The sequence below is a fragment of the Ambystoma mexicanum genome, chromosome 3p, assembly GCF_040938575.1.
Source record: "Ambystoma mexicanum isolate Mex_15411 chromosome 3p, UKY_AmexF1_1, whole genome shotgun sequence".
Lineage (NCBI taxonomy): Eukaryota > Metazoa > Chordata > Amphibia > Caudata > Ambystomatidae > Ambystoma > Ambystoma mexicanum.
The window spans coordinates 1166560899-1166581315 of NC_090925.1; the positions used below are offsets into that span (position 1 = coordinate 1166560899).

The 20417-nt window shown below is 48.0% G+C and overlaps 1 protein-coding gene across 1 annotated transcript in view; it reads left to right on the forward strand.

Moving 5' to 3' along the window:
• The window catches only part of SEC24A (SEC24 homolog A, COPII coat complex component), a 1330430-nt gene that overhangs the window by 834224 nt on the left and 475789 nt on the right, over positions 1-20417 (forward strand). The window contains exon 15 of the mRNA XM_069652570.1: positions 4150-4308. Within this exon, the coding sequence (XP_069508671.1) occupies positions 4150-4308 (159 nt within the window). The remainder of the gene's footprint in view (positions 1-4149; positions 4309-20417) is intronic.

Consider the following 20417-nt stretch of genomic DNA (forward strand, 5'->3'; position numbering starts at 1 on the left):
CGACCTCAAAGGTGTATGGATATCCTAACGGAGGCATGCAAACCTAACACCAGGCACTGCTACTTGTACAAGTGGAAAAGATTTGTGATATGGTGCTGACCACTAGCATTAAATCCAATTGAATGTTCTCCAGAATTTTATTTTCACTACATGCTTTATCTACTAGACTCTGGGCTAGTATTTAACTCCAAGGTTCACCTAGCGGCTTTGTCCACGTACACCACTCCGCAAAACAAGGTGCCTTGGTAGAAAGTTCCTGTTATCAAGGCTTTCACTGAGCGAGTAAATGGACTTTACCCTCCCATTTCCAACCCTCCACCAGGTTGGGGTCTTAATGTGATACTCTCAAAGCTCATGGGTCCACCCTTTGAGCCTATGCCTAAATCCAGCCTCAAACACCTAACTTACAAAACAGCTTTCTTAGTAGCCGTCGCCTCCATAAAACAGGTCAGTGAGCTACAAGCATTGTCAGTACAAGATCCTTTCTTTGTTATCCACAAGGAGTACTCCGAAGACATCCTAGGTTTTCACCTAAATTCATATCCAAGTTCCATGTCGACTAGTCCATCGAACTACCCACTTTTGAAAAGAATCCATCAAACTCAGCTGAAATGAGCCTTCATACATTAGATGTAAGATAGGCAGTTCTGTACTATGTAAATAAAACCAAACCTCTATGAAAAACAGATCCGCTCTTTGTCTCTATAGAACCTTGCAGGGAAGGCAATCCTCTCCAAATGGCTAGTTAGTGCATACAACCTTGCTGTTCTCTATCAAAAAAGACCCTGCCTTTCACACCATGAGCTCACTCTACCAGAGGTACAGAAGCTACTTCAGCATTTATTGCAAACGTTCCTCTAGACAATATTTGCAAGGCTACATGGAGTTCCATACTTTTACTCAGCATTACTGCATTGACACACATTCTAAAGCAGATTCACATGTGGGACAAGCAGTGCTAAGCCATATATTTGCCGCTGTTCCTTCTCATAACCCACCTTCTCCAGAAGCTGTTTGCTAGTCTATGCATAGCATGTCATCTAAGCAGAACCACAAGCCTCAGAAGGGATACATTACTCAACGTAATCGTATTTCTGATGCTGATATCTGCTTAGATTCACATGTGCTGACCCTTCCTCTCTCCCTGGAGTCGAAGGTGCATAGATGTCTTTTCTGGCTTTCTCTATTTTGCTGCTTTATGTAAGGAAGGCATGGTATTGAAGTTTGTTTGTTTGTTTGTTTGTGTTTATTATTTATAATGTGCGAGTGTACCCGGGGGTATCAGGGCGCAGCATTTTACAAGAAATTTCAAAGCTTGGTTACCATACACATAGAATATACATGAAGCAATAATAAGGTACATATTGTTATATACAAATCAGCAGTCACAACACCGACACAAAGACCGACACAAGTGACCACAGTTCATGGGTGTTTGAACTTTCACCATGGGGGTGAAAAATGCCGATCTAAACCCAAATGTACAGATGGGAGCAAGCTACGACCATCAAATAATAATAATGCAGTCCTAGTGGTGTCTTGTCAAAAGAAAAGGGCCTATACTAAAAAATAAAACCCATTGCCAATCATTATTGCTATGTTACAAATAGTGAGGGGGTAATGTTCATGAAAAAGAAAAGTGTTCACAAAATAAGTCAAGATGTTCGGGCCGTTGGCCTCCCTTCCCCATGTTTTCAGCATGGGGCAAGGCGGTTTACTCGAGCCAAGCACACACTCTGGCCTTCTTGACACAAGTATGCAGTTCCAATTCCAGCATCAGGGCCTTCTGTGCTCAAGTCTCTTTTCCATCAGTCTCTTTATTCGGAGCGCCTGATGTACAAAACAAAATAGACTTATAATTATATGATTTGTGGTGTCTCTCCCCGGATCCCTCCAACTGGGCTAAAATCCCTTTACGCCTTCTCGGGTGACTCACGGTTCACCCCATATCCCCCTGAGCCGGGGTCAGATCACTTTACGACTTATCGGATGATTCACGGTTCACCCCTGATCCCCTCAGCTGGGCTCAGGTCCTTTCTTCACATTCAATTGGTCTCCCTCAGCTGGGCTCAGACCAATTGCAGTTCACTTTATACTTATCGAAGACTTTCGAGTGTGCACAGGGTTTAGCTTGACCCGTCGCAGAACCACTGGATACAAAGTTCCTTTCTTACAATGCAGTTGCCATTCCGATGGATAACTAAAAGATTTTTGAATTAGCACTTACGTGGCGCCGGACCACTCTGTACACGGTATCTGATTTGGCTTTTTCCAAGTACATTCAGTCCTTTAGTTTCCACTTGTTCGCGCCTCTCATCACATGCGCTTCAAACACTGTAATTTGTGGATTTCTTCATCCAATGTTGCCGCTTGCAACCTTTGTTATTAACGTAATTTTAAAAAGTCAATTATGAATTCATGCCAAATGAGATCAGATTTTGATATGGTGTACCCATGGATGCATGTTAAATCATAATGTTCATCTAAAAAGATGTTCTCATTGGTCCTGTTGGTCCTGAGGAAGGTGCAGCTAAGGCAACAGAGACCAAAACATGCATGTATTTTATGTATGAGACCTCATTAATAGAGCATGAAATAGATTAAAACAAAAGAACAGATTCAAATTAATAAAACATAAATTGTACCTTAGATTTCTATACGTTTAATGTGTTTATGTGGGAATAGAGATACCAATGTGAAAAGATTACAGGAAGATGATGAAAGAAAAGTGAAGCTGTTTTGCATAGGTTGTATATATATACTGTTAATATTTTTGATGGAAATGTATGTATTTGTTTGAATACGTTGTGGAGATATTGTTTACAAATCTGGCTTACCAGACACTTTTTTGCCTATTTTAGAACTGTGAATGGTGTGTTTATTCCTGCTGCGACAACACAGCCAGATCTACTGCTTAAGTCAGGGGGTGTAAGTTAACCTACCTGTTTGTCTCCCTCATGCTCCCAGTCCTCCATAGGTTTACATATGTGTAAAGGCTTGTGCCTAAATCACTCTTTCCTGACTTTGATGCCTCGTCAATTAGCCATTCCTAGAACTAGTGAAAGGACTGGGATTGAGCGATTCTCCTTTACCAAACATTTTTTCACTTATTAATCACAACCACTGGCAATACCATTTTCTCTTTATAAATCTATCTGAAAAGTATCTACTTTGGCACTGGTTATAAGAGCTAGGGAAGCTGTTTCATGATTATCTTCAAGGGTTTGTTCTATTTCTAAAACCTCTGAGTACTTACATCTGTTTCACTGGTCATTGAATCAAAAGCAATTCAATGTCTCCTATTGATGAATGTATATATCTGTTTTTATAAGGGTTTCGTGTGACAATATTTGACTAGAAGTTTGATCTGGTTGGTGTGTATTTCAAAGGCCTGATAAACTATTGTATATTTCTATACTTGCCTGTCTAACTGGAATTATTGGTGTTGCTCTCTGTGGACTCATTGTAGCCCTAGACCACTCATCCATCCTTCCTGAGACGAAGCTTTGCCGCTCTGCTACCCTACCTTGATTGGGTTTGGCTGACCTCTGTGTCTTCCATGTTTACCATCATAGGGTGGCCTCCCAAAATTCTCCCTTCGGCCGATTTTGGAAATCCATCTTTACAGTCACCTATAGTTTTTTTGCCTCACACGCCCACTTCTGTATCACAAGGCAGTACTGTTCAGTTCTCTGGATGAAGGCACAAATTGCTCTTTGGCCAAATCCAAGTTCATTACTTACAGTTCATGCTTAGGTGAGCGCAAATTTAAAAAGGGCGTCAAGACCCTTTTGTCCAATAAGAATCCTGACTAGTTTTCTACATGCAAAGATGGGGAGCTCCTTCAAAATTCCAGCCTGTGAATTGGAATCCTTTTCTGGTAAATGTTTTCCAGTAATCTGATATCCTTCTAAAAAGTTTCATGAACTTTTGTGTTTTCAAGCATTTCCAATTGTTTTCAAGTTGTTTACAAGAATCTATAAAATTGTTTGATTTGTCTAGCTTTTTTAAAAAGCGTTTCATATTCTCATTTGTCATTTTTTATTTTATCGCACATGCTTCTTTCTGTACAGCACAACCTGTTCTGGATAGAATGTGCTCCAAAACTGGTTTTAATTAAATAACTGGTAAATATTTTCTCTCGTCTAGGTTGCATTTCCAGGTATTCAGCAGGAAGCGTTTTTCATTATCAGTCCTACCATCATCAACACTGTCCTGTCCAAGTGGAGAAGTTAGAGAAAGAATTGAAGCGATATTTGACTAGGAAGATTGGCTTTGAAGCGGTCATGAGGATAAGATGTACCAAAGGTCAGTTTGCAAATTGTTAAGCATTTAGTTATTCACCTCCATATTGTTGGTCTTTCATTAAATGTCTGTGCGCTTTGGTAATTTACTGTTCCTGTTCGCAACCTACCTACGCATTCATGTGGCTAAGCAGTAGAAATAGGTTTCAATAATTCTATCAAAGGGAGTAAGGTAGTTCAAACAGCTTCTCCATGGAATAATTATATCACTGCATTTTGTGGTGGTTCTCTTAGTTAGGGAGGTTTTTCTCATGTCCTATGAGTAGGACACAGGTACATGAACCTTCTTTGTTTACAGGATGTTACACAGTCTATCCTAACTTTCCACGGGCAAGAGGGGCTGTGGATTCAAGGCAAACTCAGGAAGGAGCAGGATGATTTACTACACACACAAGTGACACAGTAAGGGTAGAACATGCAATATATTTATAGAAATATATTAGTTTATATTAAAGTTGTAAGAAAGGTAACGTACAGATGCTTCCAAAGAGCAATGCAACAGTCACACAAGTATTCCAAATGCCTGCAAAGTCCAGCAGGCCTCTCTACATCAAAATCCTCTTAACTGGAATACATAGAAAACATTATTGTGATTGCAATCCGCTGAGAAATCACTGTGAACACGTTCAGCCAAAGGGCCATCGTTACTCTGTCAGCAAAGATGCAGTGCCAGCAGGCCGCATCCACATGAATAACTGTTCCAGGTCAGAGATACAGGGTCTGCTGCCTAGACCCTCAAGGCCAGAATAATAGAACCAAGCCAGATTTAGTGGACTCCAAAGATACCTTGAAAACTATGTATCAGTCAGATGTGATCCAGAATAGAACCAGGAAAAGCCAAGGCTTTCCTTTTTGAGATGCAAGGTCTGTAATGCATCGCAGGCTCAGGCGAACGGATCCAAGGCCCACAAGAAAGTTAGTGGGCTCCAAATATGTAAAAACTGGATATGAAGTAGCAGCCTTTTCTCATATTGCAGCTTGGTGTCCCCAGCCACGGTCAGAAGATGTTGATCTATGGGACAGAAGCCTCCAGGCAAGCCAGAGACTAAGTACTCCTACTTCCCGCCCCCTTTCCTCCATACTGTATGGCCGTCCCTCGCTAGGCATGGGAAACTGAACCTTTTTCACCAGAAGAAATGTTCTTTTAAATTTAGATGCGTGTGGGGCGCGGCCCTGGGAGCATGCGCTTCCCTGACTCTGCCCCCCCCGTCGCCACTCCTCAGTCCTTTTCTGCATCGATGGGAATGGGCCACTTCACCAGCGCTTGTTGGTTTAGGCCTCAGGCATTGTAATTCCAGTGCTTTTCCCCGAAAGCTTTGTATTTTTTTATCATCCATCTGTTTTCTCCTAGATTCTGAGAGAAGACTCTGTCCTCTGGAGCCACACTCCTTCCCGGCGAATGTTGGCAGCAGGTTTTAGCAGGTGTCCAACCTGCAAGGGTTTCTTCCCCAAGTCGAACCCCCACGTGCTCTGCTTCCGGTGCCTTGGCCCTGATCCCGGCTAGGACTGCTGTTCTGCGTGCAATGCATTAACTTTGCGAGCTCACAAGAATCGCTTGGCCAGATGGAGGGAGCTGTTCAAGAGATCACCTTCAGAGGACCTCAAGACTTATGTGAGGAGGAAGACTAGGCCCAAGGGAGGTGCCCTGTTCTCCTCTGCACCCTGCAAGGGCGACTCCTTCCCTGGGAAGCGCCCGAGTGGGAGGAGCCTTTCAGGTCCTAAGACCAGCAAGGAGACTGAGGCCTCCAGAGCTACTGTCCAACAGGCCGAGGGGTTGCAAGACTCTACCGGTCACACTGCTGAGGGGCCGCAAGGCTCTTTTATCGGGGCCCTCCCAAGGGGCTTTGCTTTACTACCTGGAACATTCCTGAGGGTGCGCCTACTCCAGCACTACCGGCACCATGGCCGAGGGCACTCTGCCTCCTGGTTCTATACCTGAGGTGCAAGTCAGGTCTGAGCCTTCGTTCTTAAGCGACCGGCCCTGCTCATCAAGCACCATGCAGCAGGCACGCTACCCCGACACCGCCTCAGGCTCAGACGGTGTTGCAGACCCCGGTACAACCCTCAGTTCCCACGCTCTCGCCAGTCATGCATCCACCGCAGCAACTTCCAGCACTGCCAGTGAGTACGCCACAGCTGCCTGCACCCAGCACCCCTCGGTCGGCTCAGGACCTGCAGTACACAGCGAGTGACACGGACGAGGAGGAGGACCAGGATATTCACTCGTCAGCTAAGGCTTTTTACAAGAGGCTGGCGGGAGTAGCAGAATACCTGGGGATTCCGCAGCTTCAAGTCTAGCAAACTGAGGTGGGGATGCTAGCTGAAGTGCTGACCATTTGCCCAGCCACAAGAACTGGCATCCCTCTGCAAAAGGATGTAGAAGCACTTGCCAAGAAGGGATGGGTGAAACCACACACTTTACAGCCTACCAATAAACGGCTGGATGACAAGTATCGGCAGGGGGAGGGGGACTCGCTCATTCTGGTGGTGCATCCTCAACCGCACTTCTCAGTCACAGCTGCAACCTCTCTATACACCCATGAGCGAACTACACCGTCGAGAGTGCTGACCGTAGCACAATAAACACAACATCCGTGCAAATTTATGATGACAGGGATTCACTACATGTTTAAAAAAGTAAGACTTTTACGAAGTTTTCAATCACCTAAGGTGACTAACAGTGAGCACTACTAGTTGACTAATGATGTACTGGTGAGCAGTATGACACTAAATTTCGGACTAATACTTGCTGATCCTAAATACAAGAGTGATTAACAAGGAGTACGTTGTGGCTCCTATATCCCCTTTTAGATATTACCAGCAAATGAATCATGTGCTGGAGAGCTGTTTGACAAGAAATTTCAGGCCAACACGCAGTGTTAGCGGACAAAGGAGCAGAGGCAGAAAGTTCTTCAGATATTGCAGAGCTTTAATGGGACATTGCCCAGAACGTCTGTACTGGACTCCAACAATTATACATTGGAGAATGCGTGTTTCGAAGGGATTGTGTCCTCCGACGTATTCCACACCTATGACATGTAATGTCCACAGCTGTGCACTTTGGAAACTTTTAAGCAAAGGGCTTCTTGCGTCGATGGTGTCGAGCCGATGTCCCTCGAGGGCCTCCGTCGAGGGTCGACGTCACTGGATGTTATATATAGGACGCACGACGCCTGTTGCCTCAGTTCCGTTCTTTCCGACGGTGAATGTGTATAGCTTTGTGAAACTCGGCGCGCCTTGTGGATTCATCTCCTATGCTGTCCATTTCTTCGACCCCCTCCGACTCCAAGGTCCGGGTTCAAGACTTGCCGCGACTGCAAGTCCAAGATGTGGTTGACCGACCCGTACCGTATTTGCTTATAATGTGTGGGTGAGTAGCACGACACCGACGACTACTCCATGTGACCGTCTCTAACAGCCAAGGCCTTGCGTGAAAGGAAGGGGAAGCTCTGTGCAAGTAAACCCTCGAAATCCCGTAAGTCCGGATCGAAGTCTGGGGTTTCCACCGACGATTCGAAGGGCGACTCTGTGTCGGGAGGAAGCTCGAGGTTCTCGGTCCCGGAGTGGTTCCAGCCATTCCTCGTCCTCGCGGTACTCCTGGAAGCGCCGGCACCGGTCGCCTTCCACATCCTGTTCAGAGGATGGCGCTGTGCCATCCTCTGAGTGTAATTAGCCTGTCCCACAAAGTCCTCGACTCCGGAGGAGTGGGCGGCTTTTAAAGAGCAAATGATGCCAATACACGGTTCCTGTCATGCCTTCTCGCAAAGTCAGCAGAGAACGTTCTTGATCCGCGGCTTGCACGCCTTTGGGTTTGCGCCGCGACTCACACCGGGAGCAGTCGCAAGAGATGTGCGTCCAGGTCTCGGTCCTCGTCCCCGGTAAGACCGCTGCACCCTGTGGAGGTACTGACGCAGGAGTCTACTTGTTTGGTGCTGGCCCAGTCGGACTCGGACGATAGTTTACCGTCCTATCAGCCCACACCTGTGGCAGTGTCGACACCCGCGGCGTGGATTCAGATGTCGAAGTCCTTGCCCATCTCGAAGTCGATATCCTCGATGCCTTCAGCGTCAAGGCCCTCTGCGTTTTTTGGCTGTGATGTGTCTGAGGAGTTTCATGGGGCTTCCTCTGTCTGGGAGGCCGGTATTGGGGCCCAGGCCCTCTTCTGTCACTTTGGCTGGGTTTTCTGAACCTTTGCCTGACATTTTGAAGAGGAGGAAAGGTCGGAGATTGAAGACCCTGCTTTGCAGGATGAGGCTCTGGGATTGTTGGGTGACAGTCCCTTGGAGGAGTTGAGGCAGACCCTCCATGATGCCAGTGGCCTGGATACTTCTCCGGAAGTTGAGTTTGGTAGGCCTGAGCCGGGGGCTCATGTAGACTCTTCCTACAGGCGGCTCATGTCTAGGGTTGCCGAATACCTGGGGTGGTCCAGTCCTCCTGAGGATTTTATTCAGGATGACCTTACTGACATCTTGAACCAAGGTCCCCCCTCTGACCCGGTATTGCCCTTCCATCTTACTTTGCAAAAAAGGGTGTCATTTGCCTGGCAGGCCCCGGATTCCCTTACGGCGGTCAATAAGAATTTGTTGAAAAAGTACCACCCATCTGTTAGCGACCCCAGCTATTGGTCTACTCGCCCCACTCCAGAGAGTTTGGTGGTTCAGGTGGCTACGGCCACCTCGAGGCAGCAGGCGTACCCTACCATCCCTCCGGATAGGGACGACGAGCACTTCGACGGATGGGCTCGGAAGTTCTTTTCTTCAGGGAGCATGGCATTGAAAGCTGTCAACTCCACATGTGCCTTGGCAAGATTTACAGACACTCTGTGGAACTGTGCTTCCTTAGCAGCTGAGCATATTCCCGAGTGGGAGGAAAGGGATGGCTTCCTAGCCCTCGTGCAAGGATGCTGTGTTTGAATCCCTTCACTCGGGTTTGGACACGGTAGACTGTCAGCCGGTCCATGGCTTCGAGCACCGTCCTACGCCGGTTTGCGTGGTTGCGGAAATCGGGGTTTGCTCCTGATGTGCAAGTCTGTCTTCTGAACATGCTCTTTGATGGTGGTCATTTATTTGGCAGCAAGGCTGACGAGAGCCTTGAGAGGTTGCAGACCTCCAAAGCTGCAGCAAAGTCTTTGAACGCTGCAGTACGTCAACCTCTGCCTTTTCGACGTAGGGGACAGCAATGGAGGGGAAGTTCCTTTTCGTTTCTACTCCTGTTTTGGTAGATCGAGAGGAGCTGCCAGTCAAAGGGGCCAACCTAAGGGTACCCGTGGTGGACAGGGTACCAAAGCCACTTGGCAGTTGCCTCTTTGCCCTCAGGCACTGCCGTAGCCCTTCCAGCTCAGTCATGAGGCCATTTCCCATGGTTCGCCGGTTGGGGGCAGACTTGCGCAGCATCTTGGAGAATGGCGTGCCATTACTTCAGATGTGTGGGTTCTGGATATCATAGCCCACGGCTACTGCCTTCCCTCCCTTTACCAGCCTCACGACAATCCACCGGGGAAGCTCTCTTTGAAGCGTCTGGATCCGCTCCTTGCGCAGGAAATCCTATCCCGGCTGAATAAAGGCGCTATAGAACTGGTGCCTGTAGCGGAGAGGAACAAGGGATGGTATTCCCCTTATTTTTTGATCCCAAAGAAAGACTGGGGATTGAGACCCATCATGGACTTGCGTTGGTTGAACAAGCTTCTAAGGAAGGACAATTTCAAGATGGTCACTCTTTCTCAAGTCCTCCAGGCCCTACAACTTCAGGATTGGTTGGTGTCTCTGCTCCTCAAGGATGCTTACTTTCATGTGCCAATTCATCCCAAGCACAGGAAGTACCTGAGGTTCGCGGCTGGCGACTCGCACTTTCAGTTTCGGGTCCTGCCATTCAGATTGACCTCCGCTCCGAGGGTCTTCAGCAAGCTGATGGTGGTTGTGGCCGCGTACCTCAGGGGAGGGGGGATTCACGTCTACCCCTACCGGGACGATAGGCTGATCAGGGCGCGTTCTCCCGAGCAAGCCCTGGATCATCTATCCGTCACCTGCCATTCCCTGCACAAGCTGGGCTTCTCCCTCAATTTAAAGAAGTCACATTTGACACCTTCTCAGTGGCTCCAATACATTGGAACAGTGCGCAACACGTCCCTGGGGTAGTGTTCGCCTCCCCAGGTGAGTGTTCATCACATTCTGCAGATGGTGGACAAGTTTCAACGTGCCCAGAGTCTCCTGGCTTTCGAATTTTTAAGGTTGCTCGGCCTCATGGCGTCATGCATTTTTCTGGTTCCAGAGGCCAAACTGCGGATGAGATCCCTGCAGTGGGCTCTCAAGATGCAGTGGTCGCAGTTCTCCGGCAGGATTTCAGATTCCGCTCTCGGTCACCCAGGATCTTCTATGGTGGGCTGACAAAGGCAATTTGATGAAGGGGGCACCGTTTTGGCAACCGTGGCCGAGGTGACGATCATGACGGATGCATCCCTCACGGGATGGGGCGCTCATGCCTACGAGTTGACAGCCAGCGGCCGTTGGTCTCCGTCGGAGTCCAGACTCCACATCAATCTGTTAGAGCTGAGAGCCATCAGGCTGGCCCTGAAGGCTTTTCTGCCGTCTGTGCGGGGGAAGACTGTCCTCATTATATCGGACAACACAGTGGCCATGCATTACCTCAACAAAATGGGAGGGGGCAGGGTCACTCCCGTTGTGCAGGGAGGCGATGCAGCTCTGGTTCTGGGCCATCCAACAGGAAATCTCGATCTCGGCAGTTCATCTGGCCGGAGACGAAAACGCGGCGGTGGATGCTCTGAGCAGGCAGAGCACGGTCTCTCACGAGTGGGAGTTAGCTCAGGAAGTCCTTTTGGAGATCTTTGCCCTTTGGGAAACCCTACAAGTGGATCTCTTCGCCACTAGTGTCAACCGGAAGTGCAAAAGGTTCTGCTTGCAGGAATTTCCCCCCAAAGGAGCCTTAGGGGACGCGTTCGTAGTGGAGTGGTCTTTCCCACTGCTGTACGCATTTCCTCCAGTCCCCGTCACTCCTCAGATGTTGCAGGGGTTCGGTTCCCGAATGATCCTCATTGCTCCGGATTGGGCCAGGAGAGCGTGGTACCTGGACCTTCTCGACATGTCCATCTGCCCTCCACGCCGTCTTTCCTATCGAGACGATCCGCTCTCACGGGAGGGGGAATCAGGTTCTCCATCCAGAGGTCAGGTCGCTCAACCTTCATGCTTGGTATCTGAAAGGTTGAGATACAAGGATTGGGACCTCCCGGATGACGTGATGGAGGTGTTGCTTTCGGCCAGGCAGCCCGCAACTAAATCCCTGTGCCGTTGGAGGAAGTTCTGCGACTGGTGCAGGGGTCAGAATGTGGATCCTTTCCAGTGTTCCATTCCTATGGTGTTGTCATTCCTGCTTTCTTGAGCCCACAGGGGCCTTCAAGTGGGTAACCTTAAGGGTTACCTGGTGGCGCTGTCTATATTTAAGCGCTCGTCTGAAGAGCGTTCTTACTTTAAGATTCCTTTGATCTCACAATTTCGGAAAGGATTGTCTAATGTGTTTTCCACCGTCACCTTTCCAGGTGCCGGGTTGGGATTTAAATTTGGTTTTAAATTTTCTGATTGGTGCTCCGTTTGAGCCCTTAGACTCTTGTCCGCGCAGACTGTTGTCTTATAAAACAGTGTTTTTAGTTGCGGTTACTTCCGCACGCAGAGTGAGTGAATTGCAGGCACTTTCTGCCAAGCCAACCTTTACGGTTTTCCATAAGGACAGGGTTGTCCTGCGGGTGCGACCTTCTTTTCTTCCGAAGGTCGTGTCTGAATTTCATTTTGTCTGAATTTCATTTGAGCCACAAGGTGATGCTTCCGGCTTTTTATCCTACTCCGCATCCTGCTAAGGAAGAGGAGAGGCTCCATAGGTTGGTTCCTAGGAGAGCTTTTATCTTTCACGGATGAACTATCAGCTCTTTGTAGGTTATGCTGGACACCGCTTGGGTCAGGCTGTTTCCAAACAGACCTTGCCTAGATGGATTGTTTTGACTATCACTAAATGCTACCGTTTGGCGGGGAAGGACCCACTGGTAGGCTTACGGGCTCACTCTACTGGGGGTGTGGCTGCCTCCACTGCTCTACAAAGGGGTGTTCCTATTCGGAATATTTGTGAAGCAGCCACATGGGCCTCTGTCCATACTTTAGTTAAACACTATTCTCTGGACTCCATCCATGGGCAGGATTTGGCCTTTGGTAAGGCAGTCCTCTATTCAGCCATTTGATTGAGTACTCCAAATTTCACATTATAAATTATTTCCCTCCTCCATAGTGTGGTACTGCTTTGGGAGTGTGTCATAGATGTGGAATACGTCAGAGGACACAATCCCTTCTAAGAACAAGTTACTTACCAAACTGGGAATTTTCTTTCAATTACTTTTTCCTCCAATGTATTCCACATCACCCCCCCCAGCCTGCCCCACAGGAGAATTTCCGCTGTTATTACAGCTTCCATTTCCGCAAGGCTATAGGCAGTTATACTGGCAGGAGACTGGTGTTCTGAGGGAAAAAACTAAACTGAGGAAACGGGCGCTGTGCGTCCTATATATGACATCCGATGACGTTGACCCTCGACGGAGGCCCTCGAGGGACATCAGATCGACGCAAGACTCCCTCTGCTGAAAAGTTTCCGAAGTGCACAGCTGTGGACATTACATGTTATAGATGTGGAATACGTTGGAGGAACATCCCATTGAAAGAACGTTACCAGTTTGGTAAGTAACTTGTTCTTTCGTCTCATTATTAAATTGCTGCTTGAAGAACAGCTTCTTAAGAACAAGCTGTGATATTTCACCAGTATCAATCACCATTTGCAATGGGATATATTCTGTTTTCGTTAATTACCTTGAGTGCTTCGTCCTGAGGAAGACAATATTCCATCCTTACAGACTAGATTCATCTGATCGTTGACACAACCAATCTAAGGATTCTTGGGTGACACTTTTGCCATTTTTCACCATAACTTGTAGTTGACTCAATGCACTATATTTTATCCAATTCAATGCATTTTATACTGAATGCACTTTAATTGATTCAATGTATTTTAGATCCAATTGATCTTTTTTATATCTGTGCGAGATCTTATTAGATGCCTTGGCGAGTTACAGCCTCGTTCCCTGTGACCTTTGGATCACATGGAGGGAGTCCTGTCTCTCAGCTACTTTACATTGGCATAGATTGCACAATAGGTTTGCACTGTTAGATTTTAGGAATTGGTTTCCATCATGCCTTGTGCTTTTTTAACCAATATTTGATGTTTATATGAATTATAGCTAGTACATTTAAATTGACCATTTTTCATGTTTATTATGTGAATAGAAATTAAAAATTGTGCATATGTTTGTCCCTTTGTCATTTTGATCCAGCCTACATCTCAACCAACAATTAGAAGTCAATTAGTCACTATGAAATAAGAATAATTGCAGAGTTCCGCGTGACATAACCCCCCTTGTATTTACTGCTATATACTCTAAGCCAGTCTTCGTCAGCAGCTCCTACGTCTGCGCTCTTTGTGAATGAGGAAAAACTGCTGGAATCATATGACAAAAAGATCTACTCTAATGCCACACTCAATCTGCGCCAGGCCAACTCTGACGCCATGCTGGCAGCAGTGAATCAGAAGCTGTGAAGGGAGATTGCGCAGAGAGCTCCGGGAGGAAGTTTGCAGAGTCAGGCACACTTCAAGGTGGGATCAGCAGAGGCCATAATTGTGGTCCAAGATATCCTGGAGTCTACAGTGGCTCACATCGATACCGCAGACAGAGCGATCTGTATCGCCACCGATATGAGGATGACTGCTTGGCTCAAGTGACCATATTGAACCCCGATGTGCAGGAGCACATTCTAGACCTACCATTTCAGGGCGGGGACTTGTTCCACTCTACCACGGACGAGGAACTTGACTAAAAGAAAAATAGCTCAGACCGCTAAATCATTGTCGATTCTCGACAGTCGGCTCCCAAGGCATCTAGCCAGAGTCGCCAGCGCTCTGATAGATCACGTACCTTCAGTGGCTTCAGAGGATTTCAGGAACGAGGTGCCAGACGGCTCCCAGCCAGCACAGACGCAAGCAGCACAAATCCTCCCACAAGGGGTTTTTCCAGTCCTCCTTCCAGGCACCAGCCTCAGAGGGCAAAAAGTTGTGACAACGTCGTCCAGATCCACAAGACTTGCCCAGTACTTCCTGACATGGCAGGCAAGTTTTGCGGACCCATGGATCCTTTGTAGTCTCCATGGGCTTCCGCCTGCCAATTCCTCCACTTCTTTCCTCCCCTCCCACAGATTGGGATGGCAACTTTTTGGGTGGAAATCCGCTCGCTCGTCACGAGTCAGGAAGTTCCAGCTTCGCAACAAGGCTTGGGATTCTATACCAGAATATTCGCCATTCAGAAGAACCACCAGGCTGGTGATCTTTCTTCCTTGAATCTTTCCCTTCCCCTTCAAAAGTTGAAGATGGTTACTCCGGCTCTAATTGCTGAGACACTGTCGGGGGGAGACTGGATGTGCTCCTTGGATCTGAAGCATGCTTACCTGCACGTCCTTAATTTGGCAGCTCCATCGTTCTGTCCTCAGGTTCAGCATCATGGGCTTAAATTTTCAGTAGTTCATCCATTTGGCCTGCACTCGGCCCCAAGGGTATTTGCGAGGTTAATGAACTCAGTAGCAGCCCTGCTCAGGGTGGCGGGCCACCTTTATCCGTACCTCAGTGACTGGCTTATCCGAGCAGAGTCTCGAAAGCAGTTTGTCACACTGCTTCAGCACTTAAGCACAAGCTGTAGGTTCTATGGGGTTCTCTATCAACCTCAAGAAGTCGCAATTACTCTCCACCCAGTCTTTAGCATTCCTGGGGCTGATTTGGGATACGAGGGCAGAGAGGATCTTCGCCTCAGCAGACAAGATCACATTGATCAAGAAGGCCACGAGGCATTTTCTCGGCAGAGCAGCGACTTCAGCATAGCGGTACCAGCACCTGCTCGGAATAATGGTGCTTGTCTCCTTGTTGTACCACACACAAGACTCAAAATGAGGAGGCTGCAGCTGCATTTCTCAGCCTCTTGGAATCAGGAGACAGGTTCCCAGTAAGCCCTAGTCAGCATACCACAGCACCTACATTCAGACCTGGAGTGGTGGAGTGCAAGACCAACCTGGTAGTGGGCAGACTGTTCAGGCAACCCTCTCCTGAAATCACCATTAACACGGATCTCATCCCTGGAGGGATGGAGGGGAGGGGGGCTATGTGGGTCAGTCAGTGCCCATGGAGTATGTTCACGGCAGGAGCAGACAGAACACATCAACTGGCTTGAGATGATGGCCATCTGGCTGGCTCTCTGGGCGTTCCTCCCCATTATCAGCAACAAGTCTGTCTGTATTCAGACACAGCAGACACAGCTCCACCTGTATGTATTACATCAACAAGCAGGGAGGTACTAGGTGCCCTCCCCTATGTGGGCTATCCATCGACATTTGGGAATGGGAACTGACGAACAGCATCTATTTGTCGGCAGTCAACCTCCCGTGCAAATCCATCTTTGAAGCGGACAGGCTCAGCATGCTGGGGATCATCAATTGTGAGTGGCACCTTAACGTGGTACTGGGCACACTGGCTCACAAGCCTTTCGAGCCTATGGCTTCAGCAGACATCAGTCTGGTGACCATCAAGACTGCCCTTCTGGAGGGTCTTACTTCAGCACGACGGATCAGCGAGATTCAGGCTCTGGTGACTTCAGAGCTGTTAACCATGTTTCACCGGGACAAGGTGGTGCTCGGGACGCACCGTGCCTTTCTCCCTAAGGTTATTTCGTCTCTTCACATAATTGGGGGGTCAAAACCAGGCTGTCAAGCCTCCAAGGCTTCCATAGCAAGGTGGATGGTGATGCCCATCAAGGAGGCATATGAGGGGCAGTGCAGGCCTTTGCCAGCAAATATCCACGCCCATGCCATCAGAGCAAAAGCCACGGCTATGGCTTTCCAAAGGCATGTCCGATGACAGACCATCGGCAGAGTGGCTAAATGGGCTCCCCCATCGTCCTTCTGCAAACACTGGTGCTTGGATCCCAGTGCCAGGTCGGACACGGCAGTTGGCCAGGCAGTTTTAAAGAACTTGTTGACTTAGAGGGGCAACTTCCCTGCCCATGGCTGCATTTAGTGGTAATCGCCCATACAGTATGGAGGAAAGGGGACAGGACGTAAGAGTAATTATAAGTTACACACTGTAGTGACTAAACGTGCTGCTAGTCCATAGTCCCCTTTCCTCCATAAGTCCCACCATCCTCCCCTGTAACATCTAGTGTAATTAGGCAGTTATATTTTCAACGTGTCAAAGGGGACTGAGGAGGGGTGCCGGGGGGCAGAAACGGGAGTGCATGCTCCCAGGCCGCGCCCCCGCGTGCATCTAAATTTAAAGGGGGAAGACCATTTTTTCTGATTGATAGCAGAGGATATGGGGAGGGAACACATAAGTATGTTTCCTCAGATGAAACAAATGGCATAATTTTCTATCTGAGTTTCAAGGGATCCAGAGATTATCAGCAGAGCACACACCATAGTCTGGTGAGTCGTCTTTCCTGGTATTTCGGGACCAAATCCAGCAATTAACATGGTAAGTGCTGTGAAACGGGCACATTTCAAACGTTTGTTGGCCAGCCAATACGCTGCCATATTCATGCTTTCCTCGGCTCATTCATAGGAAAACCAATGTAGATTCCAGAGACCATCACATCCAAAGTTACACTCAGGTGCACCCAGTCTGTACCCTTTTCTGAGCTCCGAGCCAGAACTCACATTACAATTTGACCATATGTGGTCACGCAGGGGGGTGTGTGTGTGTGTGTGTGTGTGTGTGTGTGTGTGTGTGTGTCTGTCTGTCTGGTTCAGGTGAAACCTTGGTCAATTACCTTTCCCAAATTTCGATGGCTTTGCATGCACGCTTCCCAAAATGTTTATCAACCCAGCAGGCCAAAAACTGGAGTTTGGTGTAAAATCAATTGAACAGTTCAAAGTTTTATAAAGGGACAAAATAAAGGTTTTTGTTATAGCTTTTCGTCTCCAGCATACATCCTAATCCATAAATTGACTTTCTGCAAACTATTTGTGGGCGGGGGGATAGGCTGCTTTTGTTGCTTTGGTGAAAGTGTAGAGCGGGCATGCCTCTGCCAACAAAAACATTTAGATACCTCCATCTCCCATGGTGCATTGCATCAGATAAGGCTTTTGACCACCTTTTGTGAGACTTGAACACATTTTGCAAGAATTACAAATTACAAAGTGCTTAAAATGATATTGGAAAGGAGGCAAGAATGTTTGACCACAAGGAGAATGTGGGAAGGATAAGGGTAGCATTTGTAAAAGCTTTAGAGGTTGTAAGTGGCCTGCAGTAGCGGCTGGTTCATTGGAGCGTTTAGTGAGGTGTCCTAGAGCTGGTTCCATGTCATTTCGCCAACCCTCTTTTTTGCCACCAGAGTTTTGCTGAAAAAGGTTGACTTTTTTAAACATTATTTTGGGGGGAGGGGGTTTCGCCCCCCAACCCCTTTATTTTTTATCCCCCCCACCCTTTATTTACCCTTTCCCACTCCCCACCCCCCAATATTTAGATGGGAATTTTCGTCAAAACTGCTGCTGCAAAGCACCCGTCGGAAAAACAGGTTTCAGCAAAAGGGCACGATACCCCTAGAGCTATAGTGAAGCAACTGACCCACTCCCACCTTGTCCTTGAGTGAAGGGCAGCCTTACTGACCACCTTCCCACAGGAACGATGTGGCAGAACTTCAACTGCAAATGTGTAATGGGGCTTCTCCAGCATTGGATCTTTCATAGATTCACAGGCTGTTTGAATATTCCCCATCGTCAAGCTGGGAATCCTCTGTGGCATTAAAGCAGTTTACCTTTACATTTTAAACCGCTTGTCACTTTAGTGCTCCATTAGTCATTTTTGGGTCATACTGCCCACAGCCAATTAGACGGATCCCCCTTAGGTCCACCCCTGGTGGCCATCTTCAGATACTTTACTGATCCTTAAGTGTTGGGAGTCTGTGGGAAATCTCTTCAGATTTGTGACTTTTTTTGGCTCTATTTTTGATTCTTTTTTTTGATAATACGATCTGATTTAGTGCTGTGTAGCTTTTCGATGTCTGTTGTGAATCCTCGACCCATTCTGTCGCCTCAAGGGGTTGCTGTACTGCTTCTGTCCATTTGAGGCCTTGAGTAGTCGGTGGAGATCATTGCAGACATGAGGAATAAAAGCCTGTTCAAGGCCTGCTCGACTTGTTAACTTAACGTGTACATCGAGGATCTTCATGAACAATGCCGCCACTGTTTGTATCCGTACCACGACTTCACCAACTGTACCATCTGCCTGTCGCTCTGGTCCAAAATCTGCAAGGATCGCCACAGAAGGTTACTGGCTTGGTTTGATGACGGTGCTGGGGCCTCTGGCTTGGCCTCTGTCCGCAGTTATGCTTCTGCTAGACACAGCAGACCCATGGAGCGCACTCCCTCATCGAAGAGGTAGCGGTCCCATGAAGAATTTTCCCCTGTAAAGGAGGCAAAAAGGACATGGATAACACGCTCCTGCTGCTCCATAGTCAACTGGTGCGTTGACATCCACTCCTACTGTCAACTTGGTGACTACTACAGAGACAAGAACGCCCTCATTGACATCAAAGTACTCTTCAGAGAAGTGCTGTTTGTCCATGACTTGGCCCCTCTGTCTACATCATCCTCGATCCTTATCGACCCCCGCCGACGACCCACGGGCGGCACAAGTACTCTTTGACTACAAGGATCACCCCATCGGCCACCTCATTGACAACCATATCAACTGCGTCAACGACCAAGACTACATCTGCTCCAACGGCCACTTCTTCTGCGACCAAATCCATTTCAACTACAACAACGCCTACTGCTTTATCAGCTAGACGCACTCGGTCAACAAGCATGTCCTCCACGACGAAGCCAGTTCATAGGCCCTTGGCTTCATCCTTTCCAAAGGGAGTTGCAGTGGATCGGAAGGTCCCGTCAGCACTGGATTTCCTCCCCAGACCGAAAGTGCTTTTCACTGGTGCCATATGCACTGCCAACAGTCCTCCTGACCAACTGCTACAGCAGGGTGACTATTCTGACATGGAGGTACCAGAGGAGATAATCTCTGACGAGGATGATACAGTACCTTTTGCGGATATGCCATCATTGGCTCCACCCAGGCAACGCCCTTCTCTACCTAATTAAATAAATAAACGGTCCTGCTCAACCACCTGTCAAGATGGAATGGACACTCCTTCCAATCTTCACCTGGTCCTCGCGCCGTCAGGCTCATGGGACTTGCCTGTGGATATTTTGTTAACACTGCGGATGCTGGTTTCTGATCTTCAGCAATGGCTCCCAGCTCCCACAGTGCCTTCTCAAGCACAGCCCAGTGCTTTTCCTGTGAAAGATGGTTTGGTTACTCCTCTACCCTCCGGACCCCCTCCAGGGGTTCCACTTCTCCCACCAGTAGAATAGCTTGAAGATCTCGTACTGCGTGACAGTGAGCCAGCGGATGTCCCTACAAGAGACTCCCCTCCAGATGAAATTGGCTCCTTTCATGCTCTCAAAATTATTTGATCTTCTCCCAGAACAACAGATAAAGAAGTTGCTCCTTTACCAAAGAGGGGAATCTGCAAGTTAATCACTGGTGGCTCCCAGTGTTGAGGATATTTGGGAGGACGTTCTCCTAGTCATGAGGAAACTGTTCTCAGCACCACCAAAGAAAGATAGCTTTCAGAAGAAGCACAAGTTTGCACATAAGGCACTGAAGTGCCTTTACACACACAACTCTGCCCAGAATCAGTCGTCTCTGCAGCCGTCCGTAAGCGTTTGGCCGATCCTTTGTCCCCTTGTATGGTGCCCCCAGACGAGGACTGAAAATAGCTGGATGCACCTTTGGCAAAAGGTTAATCTCTACTGCAGCTACAACCATCAATGCGTCTAACTCATTGGCTATCCTCTTCCGCTAAAACAGAGCTATGGTTTAAACTGGGCCCAATCACTGGATTTCTTCCTGGGATGAGGCGGTTACACTTCTACATAAGGGAGAAGCGGCATCCGATCATGGGAGAAGCGGCAT